The 26,395-nt window shown below is 67.3% G+C and overlaps 2 protein-coding genes across 3 annotated transcripts; one reads left to right on the forward strand and one right to left on the reverse strand.

Moving 5' to 3' along the window:
• Positions 1–79: 79 nt before the first annotated feature.
• TIMM10B (translocase of inner mitochondrial membrane 10B) lies at positions 80–6,317 on the reverse strand. The gene is made up of 3 exons (XM_045025445.1): positions 6,121–6,317; positions 3,448–3,543; positions 80–2,096 (listed from the first exon to the last, which is right to left on the reverse strand). The coding sequence occupies exons 1-3, from the start codon at positions 6,154–6,156 to the stop codon at positions 1,833–1,835; spliced, it is 396 nt and encodes a 131-aa protein (XP_044881380.1). The 5' UTR covers positions 6,157–6,317; the 3' UTR covers positions 80–1,832.
• A 1,855-nt stretch (positions 6,318–8,172) lies between these two features.
• Positions 8,173–24,512, forward strand: ARFIP2 (ADP ribosylation factor interacting protein 2). Of its 2 annotated transcripts, none has more exons than XM_045025427.1 (8): positions 8,173–8,555; positions 9,559–9,666; positions 13,094–13,202; positions 13,827–13,883; positions 15,981–16,076; positions 17,266–17,381; positions 17,764–17,985; positions 20,323–20,484. In XM_045025427.1, the coding sequence occupies exons 1-8, from the start codon at positions 8,277–8,279 to the stop codon at positions 20,482–20,484; spliced, it is 1,149 nt and encodes a 382-aa protein (XP_044881362.1). In that variant the 5' UTR covers positions 8,173–8,276. The 2 variants fall into 2 exon arrangements, with proteins under 2 accessions (XP_044881362.1, XP_044881368.1); XM_045025433.1 differs by lacking the exons at positions 13,827–13,883; positions 15,981–16,076 and adding exons at positions 22,787–22,961; positions 23,182–24,512 and having other exon boundaries at positions 8,185–8,555; positions 13,094–13,190; positions 20,323–20,480.
• Positions 24,513–26,395: the final 1,883 nt, after the last annotated feature.

Here is a 26,395-nt window from a genome sequence, read left to right on the forward strand (position 1 = left end):
CCCAGCGCAGAGCCGGGGGGGGGGGCAGGTGTGGCAGGAGCAGACCCAGCACGGTGCCCAGGAGGCAGTAGGAGGAGCAGGCCCAGCGCAGCACCTGGGGAAGTAGAAGGGGGGAATCAGGCCCAGTGTGGTGCCCGGAGGGGGCAGGGGTAGCAGGTCCAGCGCAGTGCCCGGTGAGACAGGGGAGTGCACCCAGCAGGAAACCCAGAGAGAGGGGAGCCCACTGGCAGTGGGACACGGATCCCTGTCTTGAAACTGTTCACCAGGGGCTGGGGAAGGCCAGAGCCCTGGGGGTCAGGGGTTTGGTTCCCCCAGGAAGGTCTGTCTGGAGCCAGAGCTCCAGGAGGTTTCGCTGCCAGGCTCGGGGTCCTCAGAGGGGCCTGGGACACGGCTGGAATCTGCATGTGAACCAGTCCCCTGCCCCAGTAGGCCCAGACCCAGGCCAGCTGTTTCTCAGGCTGGAGCAGCTGGCAGGGGGATACGTGTGCTGGCTGAACGAGAGCTGAGGGCCATGTGGGCAGCTTGGAACAAATGTGGGAGCTTCGCGTTAATCTCTTTATTACCCATGTACAGCTCCGTGCACTCCACTTGGCACGGCTGCCCCTGGAGCGGGAGAGGCTTTCCTCCCAGGGACAGGTGCTGCAGCTGTCCAGCGCGAGAGAAGCTGGATCTCAGCAGAGCAGGGTGCTTCAGGCCGTGGCGCCCACCTTTCCTAACACCACACCCAGGCGCTACGCCCTTGTTCTGACCCAGCCGGCTTGTCATTTGCTGTGCTCCTGAGGCCGCGCGGGGTCTCTGAGCAGGAGTCTACCTGGGCCCAGTCCAGGGGTGCTGTGGCTGCGGGGCCTGCCCGGGGTGGAGCGTTACTCCCAGGACACTGTTTAAAAGCAGGGCAGAGCCTGTCAACGCGTGCCAAGTGCCACAGCCCCATGCTCCACCTCGGATCGTCGTGCACTGGCACATGGGACTGGAGCAGGGATGGCGGATGGAGGCAGACAGGAGCCTTCCCCACAAGGCTGCAAGTCACTCCCCTCACTCCTGTGGGGCCACACAAGCTCCATTCACCTGGCGTATGGGAGCCAGGGGCAGAGCCCCTCTCCTTACAGTGAGCCCCTCGTCTCCCAGCCCCTAGGGGGCAGGGCTCACCCTAGTGACTCAGTGTCGAAATAGAGCAACAAAGACTGAGTGGCTAAGGGGCACGATCAGGGTGTGGGGCTGCCCCCTCCACCGGGGTGTGTGTGTCCATGGAGAATCATGAGAGCGAGGGACAGAAGCAGTACCAGAGCCCCCCAACACACACACAGCTTCAGGGCAGGAACAAGTGACACCCTGGGAAGACCCTCCCAGCAGCTGTGTGAGCGGGCTGGGGCCTGCCCAAAGCATCCCACGCACCCGGGGAATCAAGAGGACACTGATTTACTGCTAATAGGAAATAGCCTTCCAGGACAGAGAGAAAACCCTGCCCTGGGGCACGAGCGCCTAGCCCAGAGCAGCTGCGGTGACTAACAAGCCCTCAGCAGGGCACCCCCCAGGCTGCTCCAGACAGCCTGGTCGCAACGGACCCAAGCAGCTGCTCAGAGCCCGATAGGCAGGCTGGCCTGGCCCAAACGCTGCTGGAACTCGCGTGGTGGCGCTGCCCGGAGGCCCGGGCTGCAGCTGGCAGTTGCATCTAGGGTAGTGATGCCGGCACTAATCGGCCCAGTCCCGAGTGCCCATCTCGGCTGGATCCAGCGCTGGGAGGAGGCCCAGCCCAGGGTGAGGCTGTTTCACACCCAGCTCAAGTCCAGGGTGCAGCCATGGGGGACGAGGAAACGCCGGGAGGCAGTGGGGCACTAGCTGACGGTGTCTGGGGTGCTCTCTGCACTGGCAGCCACCCGCTGGTTAGGGTGGGTTTCTGTGCCAACCGCTGCTGGCAGGGGCGCAGGGGCAGCACCGGGGACCTCCTTCGGACTGGAGCCTGGGGCCACCTGGGCTGCAGCAGCCTCGTAGTCCGAGATGCGGCGCTGCACAATGGAGGGCATGAGCTGCACGTAGGCTCCCATCAGGCGGTGGTTGGAGTGGACGAGCTTCCCAGCGCAGCCATCTAGACAGGCCTCCTGCAAGGACAAACCATGGCTGTCACAAGGGACCCGGCTCCATGGGGAGCAGATTCCCATTCCTGCCCACAGCTCCCACTGCCCAGCCCCCACCCCAAAGGCATCCTGCCATCCTCAATACCCATGCCCACGAAGCTGGGCAGCCCACGGCTCTGACACGCGGGATGCAAAGTGTGACGTTATGAGTGTGATAGAACATCTCATTGGCAGGTGACAGGGCCAGAAAGGGTTAATTACCTCACAGACTGACCTGCCCCAGGGCCGAACTTTAGAAACTGGTTAGGAAGATACTAAATGAACAGAGCTTTGAAATGAAAGTCTGCATTGTTAGAGGCAGAAGGGGAGATGTTTGCTCAGGGCTTGGGATGTCAGCAAACAAGTCTTGTCTATTGCTATGGCTTTGATTCAAAGATCAAAAGAGGAATATTAACATTTAGGAAGACACTTGCGTGAAATAGTGTTATTGTCTCTGTGTCTCTTTGAAGTTTGTGGTCACCTGTATCTGAACTGTTTAATGGATAAATTACCCTGTGCTAATTGCCAGGATGTTTGGGAGAAGGAGAGTTAAGCCTATTGTGTTCTCAGGCCGAAAGGCTGCTGGAAATGTATAAGAACCTGGGACACGATCCTGCTTCATCTCAGATCTGCTTTGGGTTTCAAGAGGGGGAAACCTTAAGCCACAAGGATTGAGATCCCCAGTCACTGACTGGAGTCACCCTGAATATGGACATTGGACTATAACCTCTGGACTATTTCTAAAAGGACTTTTGGCAACTACAAACTCCTCTCTGCTGTGTATCTGAACCTCAAGAATTGAATTCAAGTCTGTCTGTATATTAATCTTTTAACCAACTCTCTCTCTCTTTTCTTTTTAAATAAATTTTAGCTTACTGGTAGTTGATAAGAATTGGCTGTGGCGTGTATTTTGGGTAAGATCTAAGTTATAATTGGACCTGGGTGTGTGGCTGATCGTTTCGGATTGGAAAAACCTTTTCTTTTATATGATGAGATAAGATTCTCAGTAATCATCATCATATCTGATGTGTGTGTCTGGACGGAGGCCTGAGGCTGGGCACTTTAAGGAAACTGTGTTGTTTGGACTCTAAGTAACCAGTGAGGTAACACAGAGGCTATTTTGTGCTGGTTGGTAAATCTAAGTACTGGAATAACCAGCAGTTTCTGGGGTTTGTCTGCCCCGTTTTGTCTGCAGTTCACCCTAATTGAGTGACCTCAGCTGGCTCCCACAGGCAGCACCGTCACAAAGAGCTAGGAACAGACAGCTCCTCGGCCTGGAGGGAATGAGCTCCCCCGCAGCCCTGTGCCTGGGGGACCAGCAGGATCCAGAGCTAACCTCCTCCCTGGTGAGTGCCCGGTAGTTCAGGTTGGAGATGCAGCGCAGGAAGCAGAGCTCGGTCATCCTGTTGTAGACCAGCAGGAAATCCCGCAGCTGAAAGAGAGCGGTGGGGGGGCGGGTTAGACCCTGACTCTGTGACACTCCCACCCCCCACCAGCTCCGCACAGATCCCTCACCCCTCTCTGACTCTCGGCACTGGATAGCCAGCCAGATCCCGCTCCGGCGGCGCAGCTACGGCTCAGCCGGCCCCCGCGCTCCGGTGGGGCTGGGCTTACCTGGGTTCCTTTGCTAAGGGAGGCTGTTCTCTGAGGCAGCCGCTGCGCTGCGGCATTAAACACTGGCTAAGTGAGAGGTCTCAGAATAGGCTTGTAAATGGGGACTTGTCATCGAGCGAGTCGGTTCTTGGCCCTGTGCTACTGAACACTCGTGTGAAGAGCCCCAGGGCACCAGGAGACACCCCGGCAGCCGGGGGCAAAGGCTGCAGCAAGTCGCCCAGGCAGGCTGCGGAGGCCCCGCACAGCAGGGTTAGGGCAGGTCGGGGACACCTGGGGGGGGCAGATGACACTGGGCCCCCCCCGCACAGCAGGGTTAGAGCAGGTCGGGGACACCTGGGGGGGGGCAGATGACACTGGGCCCCCCCGGCACAGCAGGGTTAGAGCAGGTCGGGGACACCTGGGGGGGCAGATGACACTGGCCCCCCCCCGGCACAGCAGGGTTAGAGCAGGTTGGGGACACCTGGGGGGGGCAGATGACACGGGGCCCCCCCTGCACAGCAGGGTTAGGGCAGGTCGGGGACACCTGGGGGGGCAGATGACACGGGCCCCCCCGGCACAGCAGGGTTAGGGCAGGTCGGGGACACCTGGGGGGGGCAGATGACACTGGGCCCACCCCGGCACAGCAGGGTTAGGGCAGGTCGGGGACACCTGGGGGGGGCAGATGACACTGGGCCCCCCCGGCACAGCAGGGTTAGAGCAGGTCGGGGACACCTGGGGGGGGGCAGATGACACGGGGCCCCCCCGGCACAGCAGGGTTAGAGCAGGTCGGGGACACCTGGGGGGGCAGACGACACTGGCCCCCCCGCACAGCAGGGTTAGGGCAGGTCGGGGACACCTGGGGGGGGCAGATGACACTGGGCCGCCCCCCGCACAGCAGGGTTAGGGCAGGTCGGGGACACCTGGGGGGGGCCGGTTACACTGGGCCCCCCCGGCACGGCAGGGTTAGCGCCGGTCGGGGAGACCTGGGGGGGGGGCAGATGACACTGGCCCCCCCCGGCACAGCAGGGTTAGAGTAGGTCGGGGACACCTGGGGGGGGCAGATGACACTGGGCCCCCCCCCCGCACAGCAGGGTTAGGGCAGGTCGGGGACACCTGGGGGGGGGCAGATGACACTGGCCCCCCCCCCCGGCACAGCAGGGTTAGAGCAGGTCAGGGACACCTGGGGGGGGGCAGATGACACTGGGCCCCCCCGGCACAGCAGGGTTAGAGCAGGTCGGGGACACCTGGGGGGGCAGATGACACTGGCCCCCCCCCGGCACAGCTGGGTTAGAGCAGGTCGGGGACACCTGGGGGGGCAGATGACACTGGCCCCCCCCCGGCACAGCAGGGTTAGAGCAGGTCGGGGACATCTGGGGGGGGCCGATGACAGTGGGCCCCCCCCCCGGCACAGCAGGGTTAGAGCAGGTCGGGGACACCTGGGGGGGGCAGATGACACTGGGCCCCCCCCGCACAGCAGGGTTAGGGCAGGTCGGGGACACCTGGGGGGGGGGCAGATGACACTGGGCCCCCCCCCGCACAGCAGGGTTAGGGCAGGTCGGGGACACCTGGGGGGGGCAGATGACACTGCCCCCCCCCGGCACAGCAGGGTTAGAGCAGGTCGGGGACACCTGGGGGGGGCAGATGACACTGGCCCCCCCCGGCACAGCAGGGTTAGAGCAGGTCGGGGACACCTGGGGGGGGCAGATGACACTGCCCCCCCCCCCCGGCACAGCAGGGTTAGAGCAGGTCGGGGACACCTGGGGGGGGCAGATGACACTGCCCCCCCCCCGCACAGCAGGGTTAGGGCAGGTCGGGGACACCTGGGGGGGGCAGATGACACTGCCCCCCCCCCCGGACAGCAGGGTTAGGGCAGGTCGGGGACACCTGGGGGGGGCAGATGACACTGGGCCCCCCCCGGCACAGCAGGGTTAGGGCAGGTCGGGGACACCTGGGGGGGGCAGATGACACTGGCCCCCCCCGGCACAGCAGGGTTAGAGCAGGTCGGGGACACCTGGGGGGGGGCAGATGACACTGGGCCCCCCCCGCACAGCAGGGTTAGGGCAGGTCGGGGACACCTGGGGGGGGCAGATGACACTGCCCCCCCCCGGACAGCAGGGTTAGAGCAGGTCGGGGACACCTGGGGGGGCAGATGACACTGGGCCCCCCCGGCACAGCAGGGTTAGGGCAGGTCGGGGACACCTGGGGGGGGGCCGATGACACTGGGCCCCCCCGGCACAGCAGGGTTAGGGCAGGTCGGGGACACCTGGGGGGGGGGGGAGATGACACTGGGCCCCCCCCCGGCACAGCAGGGTTAGGGCAGGTCGGGGACACCTGGGGGGGGCAGATGACACTGGGCCCCCCCCCCCGGCCGGCGTCTCCCCCTCCCCGAGCTGCTCCCCCCCCCGCCCTCACTCACGCTGCGAAGCTGCTGCTGCTCCCCCGGCGGCTCCATCCCGAGCCCACGTGCCGGGCACTGGCGCTTTGCACAGGCCACGTGACTCACTTCTCCTCCGCCCGACCTCGCCTGACTTCAGACATCACTTCCGCCATGGATATTGCGTCACAGAGGGGCCGCGAGTCCTGGCCACTCCGAGGAACGCTTTACTGGTCATTCCGGTACGTCACTTCCGTTCTGCTGTTTAAACTGTTTCCTGGATCAGGTGTCACTTCCGCCCTCCTTACCTGGAGCGGCTTCCGTTCCTTTTTGGTGATGCCGTCAGTTCCGTTCCCCCTTCCGCGGCTCTGCCCGGCCTCTGACGTGACTTCCGGTCTGTCCCGGTCGAAGCGGATCCGGATCCGGAGCCGCCGGCGCTGGGGACCCGGCAGCGCCCGGAGCAGGTGGGGGGGTCGGAGGGGCCTGGCTGGGGGGGGCTGGGGGTGTGTGGAGGGGGGTCGGAGGGGCCCGGCTGGGGGTGTGTGGAGGGGGGTCGGAGGGGCTGGGGCTGGGGGGTCGGAGGGGCCCGGCTGGGGGGGGCTGGGTTTGGGGGGTCGGAGGGGCCCGGCTGGGGGTGTGTGTAGGGGGCCCGGCTGGGGGGGGGCTGGGGGTGTGTGGACGGGGGGTCGGAGGGGCTGGGGCTGGGGGGTCGGAGGGGCCTGGCTGGGGGGGGCTGGGGGTGTGTGGACGGGGGGTCGGAGGGGCTGGGGCTGGGGGGTCGGAGAGGCCATGCTGGGGGGGGCTGGGTTTGGGGGGTCGGAGGGGCCCGGCTGGGGGTGTGTGAACGGGGCCCGGCTGGGGGGGGGCTGGGGGTGTGTCGAGGGGGGTCGGAGGGGCCCGGCTGGGGGGGGCTGGGTTTGGGGGGTCGGAGGGGCCCGGCTGGGGGTGTGTGAACGGGGCCCGGCTGGGGGTGTGTCGAGGGGGGTCGGAGGGGCCCGGCTGGGGGGGGTTGGGGCTGGGGGGTCGGAGGGGCCATGCTGGGGGGGGCTGGGGGTGTGTGGACGGGGGGTCGGAGGGGCCCGGCTGGGGGGTCTCCCTTCTGTTCGGCATCCCCTTATGGTGGGTGTCCCTCAGCCCGCACATGGGATTAGCGGGGGAGCGTGTGACATCACTGGGTTCCCCTGGGGTCAGGGTAGCGCCCCGCTGGGGATGGGGTTTGTCTGGAGGTCCTGCTTGGAGCTGCCCATCTCCCTGCCCCGCTGGTGGGCCGGGGTAGGCATGTGGCAGGGTGCGGTTGTGGTAGAGAACAGGGAGCAGGCTCTGCTGGCTCGTTCCTGGCATGGCTCTGTGCCTGCTGGGCTCATAGCAGGGGGAGAGAGTTGGCTGATTCCCATTGCTAGATCCCCCCTCAATCCTGTCCTGGGGGCCCTGATTCCTCCCAGTCTGGGCCGGTATCCCAGGCCTAGGGACCAGGGGAAGGTAACGGGAGCTGTGGGGTGTGGTGCTGTGCTGCCTGCTGTGGAATGTGCCCTGACCGGTCCGGGCAGGCTGGGCTCTGGCTTGTGCTGGAGCCCGCTGCCCCAGGTGTGTCCCCCTTGCTGACTGCCTGCCCGCCCCTGGGCTGGGAGCTGGAGTTGATGAGGGAGGGGTAAGGGGTAAGGCAGGGCTGTAACCCCAGGGTGCAGGCTGCCCATAGCTCCCTGGTCCCATAGCGCTCCCCGCCTGGTGTGGGGGTCAGCTGGGCCCAGGTTTTCTGTCAAGCTGAGTGAAGTGCCCATATGTGGGCCCGGCAGTGCTGGGCTGGGTCCCTCTAGCTTGGGTTTTCTGTGGCGTGTGGGGCTGGGCTGCAAGGCAGGCTCAAGGGGTCTGGTTGTGTCTTAATTTCTCCTGAACGTGCTGCCCTACAAGCAGGAGCCAGCTGCAGATTGACCCCCGTTTGCGTGGAGTGAAGCAGTGCCCCTGGCATGGGCTGAAGGTAGCTCCTGCTGCAGAGCCTTGGGGACGTGGCTGTTGGCACCCTCTCCCTGGGCACTGGGCCAGGAGCTGCTCAGCTGCCAGGCCAGGTGTGTCCCGGGACCCTGCGTGCCCTGGCCCCATTGTGGAGCTGCAGGTGCTGAGAGCTCAGGAGATGGTGTGAGGCAGGGAGCTGTCGCTGCCCCCAGGGGAGGGGCCACTCGGCCTGTGAACTAGGGGAGCAGATGCTACTCCCTCTAGGTGAATCGGGGACCTCCTGTTCCACACAACCCCAGCCCCCCTCCCAGAACAAGGGAGAGTCACTGAACCTGACAGGGAGCAAAGGAAACGCTTCTAAACACAGGGCACGTGGGCCTGTGGAACTCACTGCCAGCAGGTGCCAGGGCCCAGGAGCTGAGCAGGAGCCGGGAAGGTCCCAGTGGAAGATGAGCCCCAGCCATACATCAGGGAAGGGGCCCACAGGGGAGATCTTCGGGAATGGGGGCGTTCAGGCCAACTCTCAGGTGAGCTCCCCACAGGAAGGTGGATCTGGGCGAGCTATCGTTTCTTGAGGGTGGGGAGCTGAGTGCTTGGGAAGGACGCAGCCCCGGGGAACAGGCTGGGGACGGGGGGAACCCGGGAGGACTCAGCTTCTTCAGTTTGGCTGTCTCTGGTGGTAAGGCAGCCACCTCTGGGGTGAGTCACAGCCACACCTCTGGGTCTGCTAGGAGCACAAGGTGTGTCCCTGAGCCTGGTCCTCAGCAGTGCGATGCTGCCTCTAGCCAGCAAGGCCTGCAGTCTACTCCGCTCCATGAGCCTCAACCCCAGGGGGCTGCTTTGAGCCCGGGGAAAGGGAGTCCAGGCCCTGGAGGTGGCAGAGAAGTGTGGGTCTATGGGCCCTGGGTGGTCCTGGGCTGGGAGTAGTGGGCACCCGCCCACACGCCAGGCAGGAGAGGCAGAGTGGGGGTGCCCCCTGCCTGGAGTCTTGGCAGGGATCTGGCAGCCGCTGCCTCTGGGGCAGGCTCCTGAGCCCATGCACACACAGCCCATTGTTCTCAGCTAAACTCCTTATCAGGCGTGACTGGCAGGTGTAGGCAGCGATGGGGGGGGGCGGGAGCAGGAGGTCGCTGCCGCAGGCTCCTGGGGACAGTCTCTGGGGAGGGACCCACGTGGGAGGCTGGTGATCGCTGGAAGCCAGGACATGCTGTCAGCACTGCTGCCATTCTGACCGGGGCAGGGGCCTCTATCCGCCTGTGGGCAGGGCCTGACCTCCTGTGGGCAGACAGGATGCCCAGGGGTGCTGCTGGCTGTTCTCAGGGGGTGGGGGTAAATCTGTGCCAGTCCCTGAGGGTGGCCCTTCGGGCGGAGTCCCAGGGGAGCTCCTCGGAGAGCCGGATCCGGCCGGGGCCGTGTCTTGCAGGGGGTAGGGGGCCTGGGGAGCAGGCTGCAGAGAGCGAGGCTGGGACCTAGCCTGCTGGTCCTAGCATCGCCCTGGTCCTAGCACCTAGCGTCGCCCTGTCTCTGCAGATCCCGATCATGACGGATGGGCTCATGAGCAAAGCTGCCACCATGGAGATCCCCATCAACGGAACCGGGGACACGGGCAGCCTGCCGGAGGACGACAGCCTGGAGCAGGTACGTGGGCCGGGACAGGAGGCTTTGAGAGGGGGGCCGGGTTAGATGGGCACTTTGGGGAGAGCTCACCAGGCTAGAAGGGCATGTTGGGGGGGGGGGGCGGGCTAGAGGGGCGTGTTGGGGGGGGGAGGGGCGGGGCTAGAGGGGCGGGTTGGGGGGGGAGGGGCGGGGATAGAGGGGCGTGTTGGGGGGGGGCGGGGCGGGGCTAGAGGGGCGTGTTGGTGGGGGGAGGGGCGGGGCTAGAGGGGTGTGTTGGGGGAGGGGCGGGGCTAGAGGGGCGTGTTGGGGGGGGAGGGGCGGGGCCTGGCTAGAGGGGGGGGGGGAGGGGAGGGGCCGGGCTAGAGGGGCGTGTTGGGGGGAGGGGAAGCACCAGGCTAGAGGTGTGTGTTGGTGGGGGGGAGGGGCGGGGCTAGAGGGTTGTGGTGGGGGGAGGGGCGGCGCTAGAGGGGCGTGTGGGGGGGAGGGGCGGGGCCGGGCTAGAGGGGTGGGGGAGGGGAGGGGGCGGGCTAGAGGGGCGTGTTGGGGGGAGGGGAGGGGAGGGGCCGGGCTAGAGGGGCGTGTTGGGGGAGGGGAGGGGCCGGGCTAGAGGGGCATGTTGGGGGGAGGGGAGGGGTGGGGCGAGAGGGGCATGTGGGGGGGAGGGGAGGGGTGGGGCTAGAGGGGCGTGTTGGTGGGGGGAGGGGTGGGGGTAGTGGGGCGTGTTGGTGGGGGGAGGGGTGGGGCTAGAGGGGCGTGTTGGTGGGGGGAGGGGTGGGGCTAGAGGGGCGTGTTGGTGGGGGGAGGGGTGGGGCTAGAGGGGCGTGTTGGTGGGGGGAGGGGTGGGGCTAGAGGGGCGTGTTGGTGGGGGGAGGGGTGGGGCTAGAGGGGCGTGTTGGTGGGGGGAGGGGTGGGGCTAGAGGGGCGTGTTGGGGGAGGGGTGGGGCTAGAGGGGCGTGTTGGGGGGAGGGGAGGGGCCGGGCTAGAGGGGCGTGTTGGGGGAGGGGAAGCACCAGGCTAGAGGGGTGGGGAGGGGGAGGGGGAGCACCAGGCTGGAGGGGAGGGGCTGGGCTAGAGGGGGGAGTTGGGGGGAGGGAGGGGAGGGGCCGGGTTAGAGGGGCGTGTTGGGGGAGGGGAAGCACCAGGCTAGAGGGGTGGGGAGGGGGAGGGGGAGCACCAGGCTGGAGGGGCGTGTTGGCGGGAGGGGAGGGGCTGGGATAGAGGGGGGTGTTGGGGGGAGGGAGGGGAGGGGCCGGGTTAGAGGGGCGTGTGGAGGGGGGAGGGGAGGGGCGGGGCTAGAGGGGCGTGTTGGGGGAGGGGAGGGGCGGGGCTAGAGGGGCGTGTTGGGGGAGGGGAAGCACCAGGCTAGAGGGGCTCTGGAACTGCTCCCTACCAAGCCAGGCAGGACTCTGGTGAAGTCTCTTCTCGGAGACTGTCTGCTCACAAGGGCAAGCAGCTCCCACGGCTTCCACCTCCCTGGGTCTGACCTTGGAGCATTCAGCATCCCCTTCTCACGCCGTGCGCGTCCCGCAGCGAGCCCGCCCACGCTGGGTCCTGGGGGGGCCACAGGGTCCTGCCCCCCCACTGCGCAGTCAGACGTGACTCTCAGCCAGCCAGTAACACAGAGGGTTTATTAGGCGACAGGATCACAGCGTAGAACAGAGCTTGTTAGCACAGAAATCAGCCAAGTCCATCTTGGGGAGTCCTGGGCCAGACGCCCTGGACTCCCCCTCTTCCGGTCCCCCCGCAGACTGCCAGCCTCCAGCCACCCCACCTCCCACACCCCCCTTGATGCCCCTCCTCCTTCTTCTCTTTGTCTCCCTTCCCCAGGAAAAGGTGGCACCTGGTCGCACCCCCCTCCTGGGTCTCAGGTTATGCAGCTGCAAACAGCTGGGCAGCCTCACCTGCCCCAGGGCCTCGGCAAAATCACACCCCCAATTCCCACCACTGAAGTATTGGTGTAGCACACAGGGAAACTGAGGCACAGCCAGTATTGCTATAGGACACTAAGACTCACATGCACCATAACAAGATGAATAAACCCCCACTTTGTCACAGACTCACATAAGCTTGAGTACAATATAACAAGGGAAAACCCCACTTTGTCATGGGGGCACAGGGCTAGGAGATGGGAAGGCACCGGGCTAGGGGGGGACGTCGAGGGGAGGGGAGGCGCTGGCCTAGAGGGGCCTGTTGAGGGGGGGATGGGGAGGTGCCAGGCTAGAGGGGTGTGTTGGGGAGGGGAGGGGAGGTGCCGAGTTATGGGTGGAGTGTTGGGCTACAGGGGCCTGTTGGAGGGGAGGGGAGGGGGCACCGGGTTACCAGGGCGTGTTGAGAGGAGGGGGGCAACGGGTTACAGGGCATGTTGCGCGGAGGGGGGGCACTGGATTATAGGGGTGGGGAGGGGGTGCCAGGTTACAGGGCGTGTTGGGGGGATGGGGGGGCACTGGGTTACAGGGGAGGGTCTGTTGGGGGGAGGGGAAGGGGGGGTTACGGGGTGGGGACACCGGGTTACGGGGGCGTGTTGAAGGGAGGGGTGCGCCGGGTTACAGGGCGTGTTGGGGGGAGGGGGGGCACTGGGTTACAGGGGAGGGTCTGTTGGGGGGAGGGGAAGGGGGGGTTACGGGGTGGGGACACCGGGTTACGGGGGCGTGTTGAAGGGAGGGGTGCGCCGGGTTACAGGGCGTGTTGGGGGGAGGAGAGGGGGGCGGCAGATTAGGGCCAGATTACGGGGGAGGGGAGGCAGTGTGCATTGAGCTCTAAGGACCCCCAGCTCCCTCCCCAGCTGGGCCTTCGGCACCAGCGACCCGTCTTTCTCCACGGCTCCCTGCAGCAATTCCAGGCCGGCCCTGCTCCCCGGGAGCGTTTGCAGTGACAAAGTCACGTTTGATAATCACCCGGCTACAGAGTCCGGGCGCCCTTGGCCGGCACACAGGGCAACGGCTAAGCCAGGGCTCAAGCTGGCTCTCAAGAAGAGCTCTGGGGATCCTGAAAGCTTCTCTCTCCCCATGCGACGTTGACCCACCTCCCCGGCTTGTCTGTCAGTCCCGGGGAGAGCTGGGGGGTCCTTCCTCAAGGCAGCTCCATTCCAGCCTCCTGAGCCTCCAGCAGTGTCCACGGGGGGTTCGGTGTTGGTGGCTGGAAGTGCTTTGGGGGATGAGGGGCTGTTTTGTGTCTCTGGATCTTCTCTTGATCTGGGTCAGTTTCAGCCAGTCCTGCCCCCAGACGCGAGGGGACCTGTCTCCTGTGCGCCCAGCTAGCCAGGAAAGGACAGAGGGAACCAGACACACGGAGGATTCACAGGGATATTACAGCAAATCCCCTCTTCGTCCTAGGCTGGCCGGGGGCAGCAGGGCCAGGCTGCCCTTGGGGGCTGACTCCCAATTCCAGGGGCCAGCCTGAGCCCAGAGCTGCCCCCAGCTCCCCTGGACTCTGCTCTTGTCCATTTCAGGACTTGCAGCAGGTGATGGTGTCGGGGCCCAACCTGAACGAGACCAGCATTGTGTCGGGGGGCTACGGGGGCACCGCTGAGGGGATCATCCCCACCAGCACTGTCAAAGGTAAGAGCCCCTGGGGCAGGGAGCTGGGGGGCACAGGTCTTCCCCTGCTGGTCCTCTCTGGGGGGTTCCTGGGCCTGATGCCGGCTGCAGTCTGCCAGGCAAAGGGTGCTGCAGGGCAAGAGGTGGGCTGCCTCGAGGTCGGGGGCAGGAGTGGGCCCCCAGGGGCTCTAGAGGGCAATGGTGTAGGGGAGGAGGCAGATCTGCTGTGGGGCAGGAGCTCTGCTGTGGGGCACTAGTGCCCCAGGTGGCACAGCTCCCCATTGCAGAGGAGGGGCACTAGCCTCAGCTGCCCTGCTGCCTGCTACCCTGCCAGGCTGCGGAGGCCAGGGTAGCCAGATTGGGTCTGCCCAAGTCATGGGGAGCCCCAGCTTCCCCCCGGGCAACCTAGGAGAAGGGAGCAGCTGAGCCCCAGCACCAAGCCAGCCTGGCCCCGGGGGCTCTGCCGCCTGGGAGCGCTGGAGCACAGCTGGGGTGGGAGGCTAGCTGGGCTGGCCGTGCCCAGTGGGGAACCCAGCGGCAGCTCATGGGGCAGAGGATCTGCTTGGCACATTGGGCCCCAGGCTGGGAGGCCAGGCCCTGCTGGCTGTGCGCCCCGCTCCGACCCTGTTGTGTGGTTCTGTCTAGGCCCTGCAGTGCGGTATAACGCCTCCTTCCCGGGACTGCGGCTCCTCCAGGCACAAGGTGGCTCCGTTTTCCCTCCTTGGGGCTTCACTAACTGGCTGGTGCAGGAACTGCTCTCCCCGTAGCCTGGCCTGGGCTGTCAGGGGGCCCGTGGGCTGGCTGGGCCCTGGGCAGCGTCCGGCCTGCTAACCTGTCTGCTCTCTGCTGCCTGCTTCACACCCGCACTGACTGATGGGGAGGCCTGGCTGGGGGCTCCCCTCCCTAATGCTTCCTGGCCTTGGCTGGGCACTGGGACCCCACCGGTCACTCCCACCTCCCTCCCCATGGGGTCTAGTGCTGGGAGCGGGGGCTGGGCTCGCTGGAGGAGCGTGTGGGGGAGGGGAGCGCTGCTGTGTGGTCCTCACATAGGTGAGTGCTGGTGTCAGTGGGGGCGTGTGTGGGTGTGTGCGGGGCACCCTCAGGGGGCACTAGCTCATCGGGAGCCCCCTGCCTTGTTCTGGTGCAGGCCTGGCCGCCGGCTAGCACAGGAGGGAGAATGCTGTCCCCGGCGTGACGCAAAGTAAAGCCAGTGTCCCGCCCCTCGGGCAGGTCCCCACCATGGTCCCATGAGGGGAGGGGTTGGCATCTCGTCCCCACCGCGCACATCTCCATGGTCCTATGGCTGGGGGATGGGGGGTAAGAACCTGCCGGGTTGCACCTGGGATCTCTACCAGGGCCAATGTGCAGATGCTGGTAGCCAAGACCCCAGCCTGGCCTCCCTGTACCCCCCCAGCCTGGCCTCTGTTCTGAGTCAAGGGCATCAGGGCTGCCCTGTCCCATGAGGCTCCTGCCCCATGGAGGGAGGCAGCCCAGGCATGCGAAATGGGAGACTTTGTCACACAGTGTAATTAGTCTGTGGAACTCTCTGCCACAGGATGTCACTGAGGCCGAGGGCCTGGCCGTTCTGTAGGGATGCGAATAGCCAGAGGGATCAGCGGGAAGAACAGTTCTGGCAGGGATACGAAACCTGCGCTGGGGTTTATGCCAGTCTCTGAGTATTGGTGTCCCGGACGAGCCCTTCCAGGGGCATGTTCCTGCCAGTGCCTCAGGCACAGGCCCTGCCGCGTGTGAGGCTAGCTGGGCCCAGGTCTGATCCCTTTGTTCAGTGCTGCTACCCAGGGCACCCCTGAGCCTGGGGGTGCCCTGTCCTGGGACAGTCACCAGGCCGGAGACAGCTAGTTCAGCCCCTGTCAGGGTTCCTTCCCCGCTCTGAACTCGGGGGTACAGATGTGGGGACCCACATGAAAGCCCCCTAAACTTATTTCTACCAGCTTAGGTTAAAACCTGGTACACTGCCACCACCAAGTGATTTGACAAGAAACAGGGAAAGGACCACCTGGAGTTCCTCTTCCCCCAAAATATCCCCCCAAGCCCTTACCCCCCCTTTCCTGGGGAGGCTTGAGAACAATATCCTCACCAATTGGTTGCAAAGTGGTCAAAGACCCAACCCCCTGGGTCTTGGGACAACGGGAAAATCAGCCAGGTTCTTAAAAGAAGAATTTTATTAAAAAGAAAATATAAAAATCATCTCTGTACAATCAGGATGGAAAATGACTTTACAGGGGAATCAGATTCGAAGAGCCCAGAGGAACCCCCTCTAGCCTTAGGTTCAAAGTTACAGCAAAACAGGGATGAACCTCCGTCTAGCAAAGGAACATTCACAAGTTGAGAAAACAGAGAGAAACTAACCCGCCTGGCCTGGCTGCTACTTACAAGTTTGAAATATGAGAGACTGGTTCAGTAAGTTTTGGAGAACATGGATTGATGGCTGGTCCCTCTTAGTCCCAAGAGCGAACAACCCCAAACAAAGAGCACAAACAAAAGCCTCTTCTCCCCCCTCCCCTCCCCAAGATTTGGAAGTATCTTGTCCCCTTATTGGTTCTTTGGGTCAGGTGTCAGCCAGGTTACCTGAGCTTCTTAACCCTTTACAGGGAAAAGGATTTTGGTGCCTCTGGCCAGGAGGGATTTTATAGCAGTGTATGCAGGAGGGTTGTTACCCTTCCCTTTCTCGTTATGACAGCCCCACCTTCTAATTGTCACCTCACGCCATCTCTCCATTTCCCACCCTGTGCACCTCACCTGGCGCTGCCCTGCCTGGCCCGTCCCCTCCTTTTCCAGGCTCCTTTGTCACATCTCATTCCTCCCAAGGACCATCCATCTCACCCAGTGAATCTGCTGCCAGCCGGATCGCCAGCCAGGCAGATGCATCAGCAGGTACCGCTGGTCCCCTCATGGATGCCCTGCCCCGGGCCAGAGGGTTCCCGCTGGCTCAGGGTCCTTCCAGTCCCTGCGGGGGAATCGGCCCTGGGGAGCTGCCCCTGCCCTGCTGTGGTGGAGGGTTGAGGTCCCCGGGGGGCTGTTGCTGGCATTGCAGGGCAGTCTGGAGGGGGCCAGGCAAAGGTACCACTGCCCCGTGAGGCTGCAGGAGCACCATGGCCTGGTGACGCTGGCCCCTGCCAAGTCCCCCCCCCAACTGTTGTCCTTGCCCTGCCTGGCCTGAGAGGCTGAACTTGGCAGCGCCTGCCCAGAAGAGGGCTCATGGTGCCAGCTGACTTGGAAACCATGGGACAATGGGAGGGGGGTACATGCACTGGGGCTGCTGCAGGGGTTGGGGGGACGTGTGCCTGGGCCAGTGGGGCTGCTGCAGGGGTGGGGGGGACGTGTGCCTGGGGCCAGTGGGGCTAATGCGGGGGGGGGAGGGACGTGCGCCTGGGCCAGTGGGGCTGCGGGGGGGGCAGGGGGCGTGTGTGCCCTGGGGCAGTGGGACTGATGCGGGGGGACGGGGGTACATGTGCTGGGGCCAGTGTGGCTGTGGCGGGGGCAGAGGGGCTGATGTGGGGGGACGTGTGCTGGGGCCAGTGGGGTGGCGGGGGGGGCAGTAGGACAGGGCAGAGGTCATATGTGCCCTGGGGGCCAGTGGGGCCACGCGGGGGGTGGGTATGTGCACCTGATGGGGTGCACTGCCGGGGGGGGGCCCGCTATGGACACCCAGTGGGTCACTGTTTCGAGCTTTCCCTCCCAGCCAGGTGGGCTGTGAAGTGGTTTCTCCTCAAATCCCCTGCCTCCGGGAGCTGGGGCTTTAGGCAAACCCGGTGCCGTGCGGCTGGAGACCAACCCAGGAGAGTTGATGGCACAAGGTCCCCGGTCCTCCTGTTGGTGGGGCACTGGCACTGCCTTCCCCATGCTGCTGGGGGGGGAGGGGGCAGGGCGCTCAGCCCAGCTGTGGGGAGTGGGTCTCGGGCTGGGGGGCCGCCCAGAGCAGGACCGTGCCCGGCAGCTGCCCCCAGGAACAGTGACTAGGTCTTGCAGGAGGTGCTACCCCACATCCCAGCCAGGGGGCTGAAGCAAGGCCTTGGTGTGTGGGGGGGTCTCACTGCCCTGTACTGGGCCCCATGTGTTTCAGGCTCCGGGCTGCACCTGCCCCACCCCGGCCCCCTGGCAACGGGAGACGAGGCTGCCCGGGGCATCGCTGTGGAGAAGTTTGATATTGTCAAGAAATGGGGCATCAACACATACAAAGTGAGACAGTCCACAGGGGGTGGGGGAGGGAACGGGCAGCCCTGTTCGGGGGGGACCAGCTGTCTCATGGGGCAGGTAGGGAGGCCCAATGGGGGGATGGGCTGCCCATGGAGGCGGAGGATGGGCTGCCTGGGGGGAGGGACCGGCTGTCCCACGGGGCGGGGGATGGATGGGTTGCCCCTGGAGCTGGGACTAGCTGTCCCATGGAGGGGGGATGGGCTGCCTGGGGGGAGGGACCGGCTGTCCCAAGGGGCCAGGGAGGGGGCTGGAGTACAGACTGCATGAACTTCCCTCCTAAATATTCAGTGGGGGCTTGTGGGAGCTGCCCCTCGTGGAGCCCCCCTGGGCCCTGGGGAGCTCTTGACCCGTTCCCCTCCCGCAGTGCACCAAGCAGCTGATCTCGGAGCGCTTCGGCCGGGGCTCGCGCACAGTGGACCTGGAGCTGGAGACGCAGATCGAGCTGCTGCGTGACACGAAGCGCAAATACGAGTGTGTTCTGCAGCTGGCACGGGCACTGACCCACCACTTCTACAGCCTGGTGCAGACCCAGCACGCCCTGGGCGACGCCTTCTCCGACCTGAGCCAGAAATCCCCCGAGCTGCAGGTACGGGCGAGGGCCGGCCGGCTGGGGCGGGGCGAGGGGCGAGGGCCGGCGGGCTGGGGCGAGGGGCGAGGGGCGGCCGGCTGGGGCGAGGGGCGGCCGGCTGGGGCGAGGGGCTGGGGCGAGGGGCGGCGGGCGGGGCGAGGGGCGAGGGCCGGCCGGCTGGGGCGAGGGGCGAGGGGCGGCCGGCTGGGGCGAGGGGCGAGGGGCGGCCGGCTGGGGCGAGGGGCGAGGGCCGGCCGGCTGGGGCGAGGGGCGAGGGCCGGCCGGCTGGGGCGAGGGGCGAGGGCCGGCTGGGGCGAGGGGCGAGGGGCGGCCGGCTGGGGCGAGGGGCGAGGGGCGGCCGGCTGGGGCGAGGGGCGAGGGGCGGCCGGCTGGGGCGAGGGGCGAGGGCCGGCCGGCTGGGGCGAGGGGGGCGAGGGCCGGCCGGCTGGGGCGAGGGGCGAGGGCCGGCCGGCTGGGGCGAGGGCCGGCCGGCTGGGGCGAGGGGCGGCGGGCTGGGGCGAGGGGCGGCGGGCTGGGGCGACGGGCTGGGGCGAGGGCGAGGGCGGCGGCCGGCAGGGGCGAGGGGCGAGGGGCGGCCGGCTGGGGCGAGGGGCGAGGGGCGGCCGGCTGGGGCGAGGGGCGAGGGGCGGCCGGCTGGGGCGAGGGGCGAGGGGCGGCCGGCTGGGGCGAGGGGCGAGGGGCGGCCGGCTGGGGCGAGGGGCGAGGGGCGGCCGGCTGGGGCGAGGGGCGGCCGGCTGGGGCGAGGGGCGAGGGGCGAGGGGCGGCCGGCTGGGGCGAGGGGCGAGGGGCGGCGGCAGGGGCGAGGGGCGAGGGGCGGCCGGCTGGGGCGAGGAGGGGCGAGGGCCGGCTGGGGCGGGGCGAGGGGCGTCCGGCGAGGGGCGAGGGCCGGCTGGGGCGAGGGGCGAGGGCCGGCTGGGGCGAGGGGCGTCCGGCTGGGGCGAGGGGCGAGGGCCGGCTGGGGCGGGGCGAGGGGCGTCCGGCGAGGGGCGAGGGCCGGCTGGGGCGGGGCGAGGGGCGTCCGGCTGGGGCGAGGGGCGAGGGGGGCGGCCGGCAGGGGCGAGGGGCGGCCGGCTGGGGCGAGGGGCGAGGGGCGGCCGGCTGGGGCGAGGGGCGAGGGGCGGCGGGCTGGGGCGAGGGGCGGCGGGCTGGGGCGAGGGGCGGCGGGCTGGGGCGAGGAGCGAGGGGCGGCGGGCTGGGGCGACGGGCTGGGGCGAGGGGCGAGGGGCGGCCGGCAGGGGCGAGGGGCGAGGGGCGGCCGGCAGGGGCGAGGGGCGAGGGCCGGCCGGCTGGGGCGAGGGGCGAGGGGCGGCCGGCTGGGGCGAGGGGCGAGGGGCGGCCGGCTGGGGCGAGGGGCGAGGGGCGGCCGGCTGGGGCGAGGGGGCGAGGGGCGGCCGGCTGGGGCGAGGGGCGAGGGGCGGCCGGCTGGGGCGAGGGGCGGCCGGCTGGGGCGAGGGGCGAGGGGCGGCCGGCTGGGGCGAGGGGCGAGGGCCGGCCGGCTGGGGCGAGGGGCGAGGGCCGGCTGGGGCGAGGGGCGAGGGCCGGCTGGGGCGAGGGGCGAGGGCCGGCTGGGGCGGGGCGAGGGCCGGCTGGGGCGAGGGGCGAGGGCCGGCTGGGGCGAGGGGCGTCCGGCTGGGGCGAGGGGCGAGGGCCGGCTGGGGCGGGGCGAGGGGCGTCCGGCGAGGGGCGAGGGCCGGCTGGGGCGTCCGGCTGGGGCGAGGGGCGAGGGCCGGCTGGGGCGGGGCGAGGGGCGTCCGGCGAGGGGCGAGGGCCGGCTGGGGCGAGGGGCGTCCGGCTGGGGCGAGGGGCATCTGGCTGGGGCCCGGGGCGGCGGGCCCGGGGCGAGGGCCGGCCGGCTGGGGCGGGGCGAGGGGCGAGGGCCGGCCGGTTGGGGCGGGGCGAGGGCCGGCCGGTTGGGGCGGGGCGAGGGCCGGCCGGTTGGGGCGGGGCGAGGGCCGGCCGGCTGGGGCGGGGCGAGGGCCAGCTGACTCGGGCAGGGCGAGGGCCGGCTGGCCCGGGACGCGGATGGGCTGAGGGCCGGCTGGCCCGGGGCGAGGGCAAGGGCTCACTGGCACTTGGCACCACCATCACGGTCTCTGACCGTGGGCTGGGCCCAGAGCCTCCCCTCCCATGCGAATGTGGGTCTGATGGGGCCCTGCCACACAGGGAGTGGAGTGGGGAGGTGCAGCGGCGGTTGCGGTGCTGCAGTCAGTGGACCAGGGAAGTGCCCCAGGCTGCCAGGCCGGACCATGGCACGGGAGGGATGGGCTCTTTTGTGGGGGGGCAGGCAGGCTTCTGGCATCCTGGGAGCCCTGACCCACCCCGTCCCCTCCCCAGGAGGAGTTTGGCTGTAATGCAGAGACGCAGAAGCTGCTGTGTAAGAACGGAGAGACCTTGCTCGGGGCTGTCAACTTCTTCGTCTCCAGCATCAACACCCTGGTGAACAAGACTATGGAGGACACGCTCATGACTGTTAAGCAGTATGAGACGGCCAGGTGAGCAAGTGAGGGGCCCAGCCGGGGGGCGCTGGGGGCCGGCACAGCGGAGGGAGCGATGGGTTATGGTTCCCCGTGCTCGGTAGAGGGGTGAGGGGGGCCCGGGCCGGCACAGCGGAGGGAGCGATGGGTTACGGTTCCCCGTGCTCGGTAGAGGGGTGAGGGGGCCCGGGCCGGCACAGTGGAGGGAGCGATGGGTTACGGTTCCCCGTGCTCGGTAGAGGGGTGAGGGGGTCCCGGGCCGGCACAGTGGAGGGAGCAATGGGTTACGGTTCCCCGTGCTCGGTAGAGGGGTGCGGGCGTGAGGGGGGACCGGGCCGGCACAGCGGAGGGAGCGATGGGTTACGGTTCCCCGTGCTCGGTAGAGGGGTGAGGGGGGCCCGGGCCGGCACAGCGGAGGGAGCGATGGGTTACGGTTCCCCGTGCTCGGTAGAGGGGTGCAGGGGTGAGGGGGGCCCGGGCCGGCACAGCGGAGGGAGCGATGGGTTACGGTTCCCCGTGCTCGGTAGAGGGCGGGTGGGGGTGAGGGGGGCCCGGGCCGGCACAGCGGAGGGAGCGATGGGTTACGGTTCCCCGTGCTCGGTAGAAGGGTGCAGGGGTGAGGGGGGCCCGGGCCGGCACAGCGGAGGGAGCGATGGGTTACGGTTCCCCGTGCTCGGTAGAGGGGTGCGGGGGTGAGGGGGGCCCGGGCCGGCACAGCGGCGGGAGCGATGGGTTACGGTTCCCCGTGCTCGGTAGAGGGGTGAGGGGGTCCCAGGCCGGCACAGCGGAGGGAGCGATGGGTTACGGTTCCCCGTGCTCGGTAGAGGGGTGAGGGGGTCCCGGGCCGGCACAGCGGAGGGAGCGATGGGTTACGGTTCCCCGTGCTCGGTAGAGGGGTGAGGGGGTCCCGGGCCGGCACAGCGGAGGGAGCGATGGGTTACGGTTCCCCGTGCTCGGTAGAGGGCGGGTGGGGGTGAGGGGGTCCCGGGCCGGCACAGCGGAGGGAGCGATGGGTTACGGTTCCCCGTGCTCGGTAGAGGGTGGGTGGGGGTGAGGGGGGCCCGGGCCGGCACAGCGGAGGGAGCGATGGGTTACGGTTCCCCGTGCTCGGTAGAGGGGTGCAGGGGTGAGGGGGGCCCGGGCCGGCACAGTGGAGGGAGCGATGGGTTACGGTTCCCCGTGCTCGGTAGAGGGGTGCGGGGGTGAGGGGGGCCCGGGCCGGCACAGTGGAGGGAGCGATGGGTTACGGTTCCCCGTGCTCGGTAGAGGGGTGAGGGGGCCCGGGCCGGCACAGCGGAGGGAGCGATGGGTTACGGTTCCCCGTGCTCGGTAGAGGGCGGTTGGGGGTGAGGGGGGCCCGGGCCGGCACAGCAGAGGGAGCGATGGGTTACGGTTCCCCGTGCTCGGTAGAGGGGTGAGGGGGTCCCGGGCCGGCACAGCGGAGGGAGCGATGGGTTACGGTTCCCTGTGCTCGGTAGAGGGGTGAGGGGGTCCCGGGCCGGCACAGCGGAGGGAGCGATGGGTTACGGTTCCCCGTGCTCGGTAGAGGGCGGGTGGGGGTGAGGGGGGCCCGGGCCGGCACAGCGGAGGGAGCGATGGGTTACGGTTCCCCGTGCTCGGTAGAGGGCGGGTGGGGGTGAGGGGGGCGCTGGGGGCCGGCACAGCGGCGGGAGCGATGGGTTACGGTTCCCCGTGCTCGGTGCAGGGGTGAGGGGGGCCCGGGCCGGCACAGCGGAGGGAGCGATGGGTTACGGTTCCCCGTGCTCGGTAGAGGGCGGGTGGGGGTGAGGGGGGCCCGGGCCGGCACAGCGGAGGGAGCGATGGGTTACGGTTCCCCGTGCTCGGTAGAGGGGTGCAGGGGTGAGGGGGGCCCGGGCCGGCACAGCGGAGGGAGCGATGGGTTACGGTTCCCCGTGCTCGGTAGAGGGGTGAGGGGGTCCCGGGCCGGCACAGCGGCGGGAGCGATGGGTTACGGTTCCCCGTGCTCGGTGCAGGGGTGAGGGGGGCCCGGGCCGGCACAGCGGAGGGAGCGATGGGTTACGGTTCCCCGTGCTCGGTAGAGGGCGGGTGGGGGTGAGGGGGGCCCGGGCCGGCACAGTGGAGGGAGCGATGGGTTACGGTTCCCCGTGCTCGGTAGAGGGGTGAGGGGGCCCGGGCCGGCACAGCGGAGGGAGCGATGGGTTACGGTTCCCCGTGCTCGGTAGAGGGCGGGTGGGGGTGAGGGGGGCCCGGGCCGGCACAGCGGCGGGAGCGCTGGGTTACGGTTCCCCGTGCTCGGTAGACGGCCCGTGGGGCAGCGTGGCTCTGACCCTGTCTCCGCGCAGGCTGGAGTACGACGCCTACCGCACAGACCTGGAGGAGCTGAGCATGGGCCCACGGGACGCCAGCACCCTGTGCCGCCTCGACGCCGCCCAGAGCCACTTCCAGAGCCACAAGGGGAAGTACGAGAAGCTGCGGGCCGACGTGGCCATCAAGCTCAAGTTCCTGGAGGAGAACAAGGTGAGGGGCGGGGCCTGGCAGCCATGGGTGCCAGGGGCTGGGCCGGCCTCCCGAGCCACTCCACGCTGCTCAGTGCTGGGCTGCCTGCCCCACCATGAGCCCCGCTGTCGCTGGGTGACCCCATAGGGGTGTTGGGGGGCAGGGCCAGGGGGCGGGCTCGTCGAGTGTTGGGGCTGCCCTGGCTTGGGGTTGATCTCTGCCCCCATGCCCCCCCTCCCAGATCCAAGTGATGCACCAGCAGCAGCTGCTCTTTCACAACGCCGTCTCCGCCTACTTCGCCGGCAACCAGCAGCAGCTGGCCCAGACCCTGCGGCAATTCAACATCAAGCTGAAGACGCCGGGTGCCGAGAAGCCCTCGTGGCTGGAGGAGCAGTGAGCGGCCTGAACTCTGAGCTCTGGCCGGGGCCAGGCGCGTGTGGGCGAGGGGGACCCCTGCACAAGCCCCGCGGCCTGGACCCCGGCTGGGTACATGGGGTCCCTTTGCCTCGGGGCCCAGGTGGGGGCTGGAGACGGGCCCTAAGCTGCGGCAGGGCTCCCCCGGCTGCAACTCTGCCCTGGGAGTTCGGTGCCCCCAGCCTGGGCTGCTCCTAGGGGTGCAGCGCTTCAGTGACCCCCACCCAGTGCAGCTGCAGGGCAACGGGGGTCACTCCTGGGGGGGCCGGTGTGTCCTGTCATCCCCCACTCCCAATAGGCCTCACTCCTGGGGGGGGGGCAGCGTGTCCTGTCCCCCCCCCCCCCCAACAGGCCTCACTCCTGGGGGGGCAGCGTGTCCTGTCCCCCCCCAACAGGCCTCACTCCTGCGGGGGCCAGTGTGTCCTGTCCCCACCAACAGGCCTCACTCCTGCGGGGGCTGGTGGGTTCTGTCGTCCCTCCCCCCCAACAGGCCTCATTTCCTTCCTCAGTTCAAGGCCTTCTGGGGAGCGGGAGGGGGCAATGTCTCCTGTCCTGCCCCTCAGGGCCTCACTTCTTACACCCCCAGGCCTCAGTGTTTTCGGGGGGAAGGGTGTGGGGGGGCTGGGAGCCAGGACTCCTGGGTTCTGTCCCAGCTCTGGGAGGAGAGTAGGGTCCAGAGCAGGGTTATGGCTGGGAGCATTTCCAGAGGCGGGGGGGTCAGCTGCTTTCATTATTTCCTCCCCCCTCGGACACACACACTACAGCCCCTTCTTCCCCTGCACTGGGGCAGCAGGTGTTTGGGGACTGCCCTGCCCCTGGGCTCCAGCCCCCTTCCCCGCTGCGGGGCAGGGGGACGGGTTGGGCTTGGCACATTCCTGCCAGCTGCAGTCTTTCCATTTGCACAGAGCCAGCCTCCGGTGGCCAGTGCTGGCCGCTCCAGCAGCACTGGGCTCCTCTGGCATGTGTGTGTGCAGGGGGGTGGCCAGGTCTGTCCTGCGCTGGCCACGCCGGGGCCCCTCTGCCGCCAGGCCAGGGGGTGCTGCGGCCCTTTCTCCTCTGCCAGGGGAGAAGTGGTTTGTTTTTCTTGCTAATTTAATCCCTGGTTCTACCCCAACCCCCCACATCTGTGAAGGTTCCAGAATAAAGGGTACGAAGTCACCCTGTGTGTGCTGGGGCTGGGAGCCGGGGCCCTGCTGGGCATGGGGCAGGGCTGAGGGTCGGACAGGGGCTCACGCTGGGGGACACTGGGCAGCGGGCATCCTCTCATGGGGGCAGTGGCTCCTTCCCTCCTCCAGGACCTGCCAAAGGCTCTGCCCAGGGCCTTGCCAGCCTGCCCCCGGGAGGCAGCTCAGGAGTCATGCCTCGGTGGGGCAGCTCTACCCCCTGCAAGGAGAAGGGGGCCGTGTGCTCGGGGGGGTTCGCTATGTTTGTACTGCCCTGTCCAGGCTGGGCACTGTGCCCTGGGAAAGGACTGGGCTCATGGCAGAACCCGCTGACTGGTAGGAGGCAGAGCCTCTGTATGGCATCCGTGAGCCCATCGCTGGACATCAGGGCTGCAAGCATGGGCTGCCGTCCCACCGACTGGGCGCTAGACGCCCCAGCTCGCCCTGCTGGATCCCAGCTTAGGGGGAGCCTGGTACTGGTGCCAGACTCCGTCCACCCCGCCCACACAGCAAGGTGCACTGGGCTGGGCTTCCAGCTGGGCTGCACGTTTCCTTACAGCTGCAGGCAGAGCTGTACACTGCCGGGCCCCTTGCCCATAGGCCAGTCTGGGACCCCGTCGCGCTGCCGTCCTGGCTCAGCAGCGTCTTTTCCTCGAGGTGCTGCGAAGGCTCCCCGACGTTCTGGACCGGAGCGGCTGTGTGTTTCCAGGTTACTGCTTGCGGACAGGCGGAGCAGAGCCCTGCCCAGTTGAGTGTAGGACCTTGTTTCCCTGGCCAGCCGCCAGGGGCGGTTCCGCAGGGATCTGCCGTGGGCCTCGCGAGCTGGAAGAAAACAGTCGCGGCTGCTAATGCTTGTGGATGCCTCTGATGGGTGGCGGGTCAGTGCTGCTGGGACCAGGGCAGTCCATCCGGGAAGCTTTCGAACAAACCGTGTTTGAATCCTGCCACAGGCAATGTCCTGCACGTAGTCCCAAGGACGACCGGCCCTGCCTCCAGGCTGGGGGCTGCGTCCTGGAAAGCCGTCACTGGGCAGGATATGGAGGCTAGAGCGACTCGACATGCGCTCGCAGTGCCATGCTGGGGCCTAGAGCGCTGATGTGATCCTTGCAGGTGTAAACGGGAGCCGGGAGGTGATTTTACCGCTGTGTACAGCACTGCAGTGACGCTGGGTGCTATTTCGAACACAACGCTGAAATATTGGAGGGGGCAGAGAAGAGCCATGGAAGTGATTGAAGGGCTGGAGAAAAGGCCTGATGTGCCTTGAGTGACAGCTGTAAGGAGCGTGATCTGTGTAGCTTACCAAAATGATGATCAAGCGGTGACTTGATTGCAGGGCAGAAGTCCCTTCCTGGGGGAAATCAACGAGTCTGAACGGGCTCGTTACACTAGTGGGGAAAGGCAGCACAGGCCTGTGCCAGGAAGATGAAGCTGGACCCATTCAGATTGGAAATAAGGCCCAAGGGAAGTGGGGGATTCTCCATCTCTTTGTGTCTTCACATCCACCCTGGAAGTTGGTTTAGCCAGTCGCAAGTTATTAACTCAATACAGAGGAACTTGGGTGTGGTTCTCTGGCCTGGTCTACGTGGGATCTGTTAAATATGTAAATTAGCTCATGTAATTTGCATCAAATATCACATGGGGCTGACCCACACTCGGCTGCCTGTGCCAGTTCTGGGGTCCCCATATGGGAAGGCTGGTGATGAAAGGAAAAAGGCTTGGAAGAGTGACAGGATCGATGCAAGGGCTGCCCAGCTTCCCTGGAGTGGGACTGAAGGCGCTCGGTCTGTGCAACGGAACAAAGAGAAGGCGAAGGTGACTTGGTCATGGTCATACGCTGATGCTGACACTCTTTCCATTCCACTAGTACCTCTGAAGGAT

The sequence above is a fragment of the Mauremys mutica genome, chromosome 1 (genome assembly GCF_020497125.1).
Source record: "Mauremys mutica isolate MM-2020 ecotype Southern chromosome 1, ASM2049712v1, whole genome shotgun sequence".
NCBI classification, from domain to species: domain Eukaryota; kingdom Metazoa; phylum Chordata; order Testudines; family Geoemydidae; genus Mauremys; species Mauremys mutica.

Coding starts and splice junctions, on each gene's coding strand:
- ARFIP2 (XM_045025433.1), top strand. CDS start 8,277: ATGCTACTCCCTCTAGGTGAATCGGGGACCTCCTGTTCCACACAACCC. Junction 17,382..17,763: donor GGGGCATCAACACATACAAA/GTGAGACAGTCC, acceptor CCCCTCCCGCAG/TGCACCAAGCAGCTGATCTC. Junction 22,962..23,181: donor AGTTCCTGGAGGAGAACAAG/GTGAGGGGCGGG, acceptor CCCCCCTCCCAG/ATCCAAGTGATGCACCAGCA.
- TIMM10B (XM_045025445.1), bottom strand. CDS start 6,156: ATGGAGCCGCCGGGGGAGCAGCAGCAGCTTCGCAGC. Junction 3,544..6,120: donor AGCAGCAGCAGCTTCGCAGC/GTGAGTGAGGGC, acceptor GCTCTCTTTCAG/CTGCGGGATTTCCTGCTGGT. Junction 2,097..3,447: donor GGGCACTCACCAGGGAGGAG/GTTAGCTCTGGA, acceptor TTGTCCTTGCAG/GAGGCCTGTCTAGATGGCTG.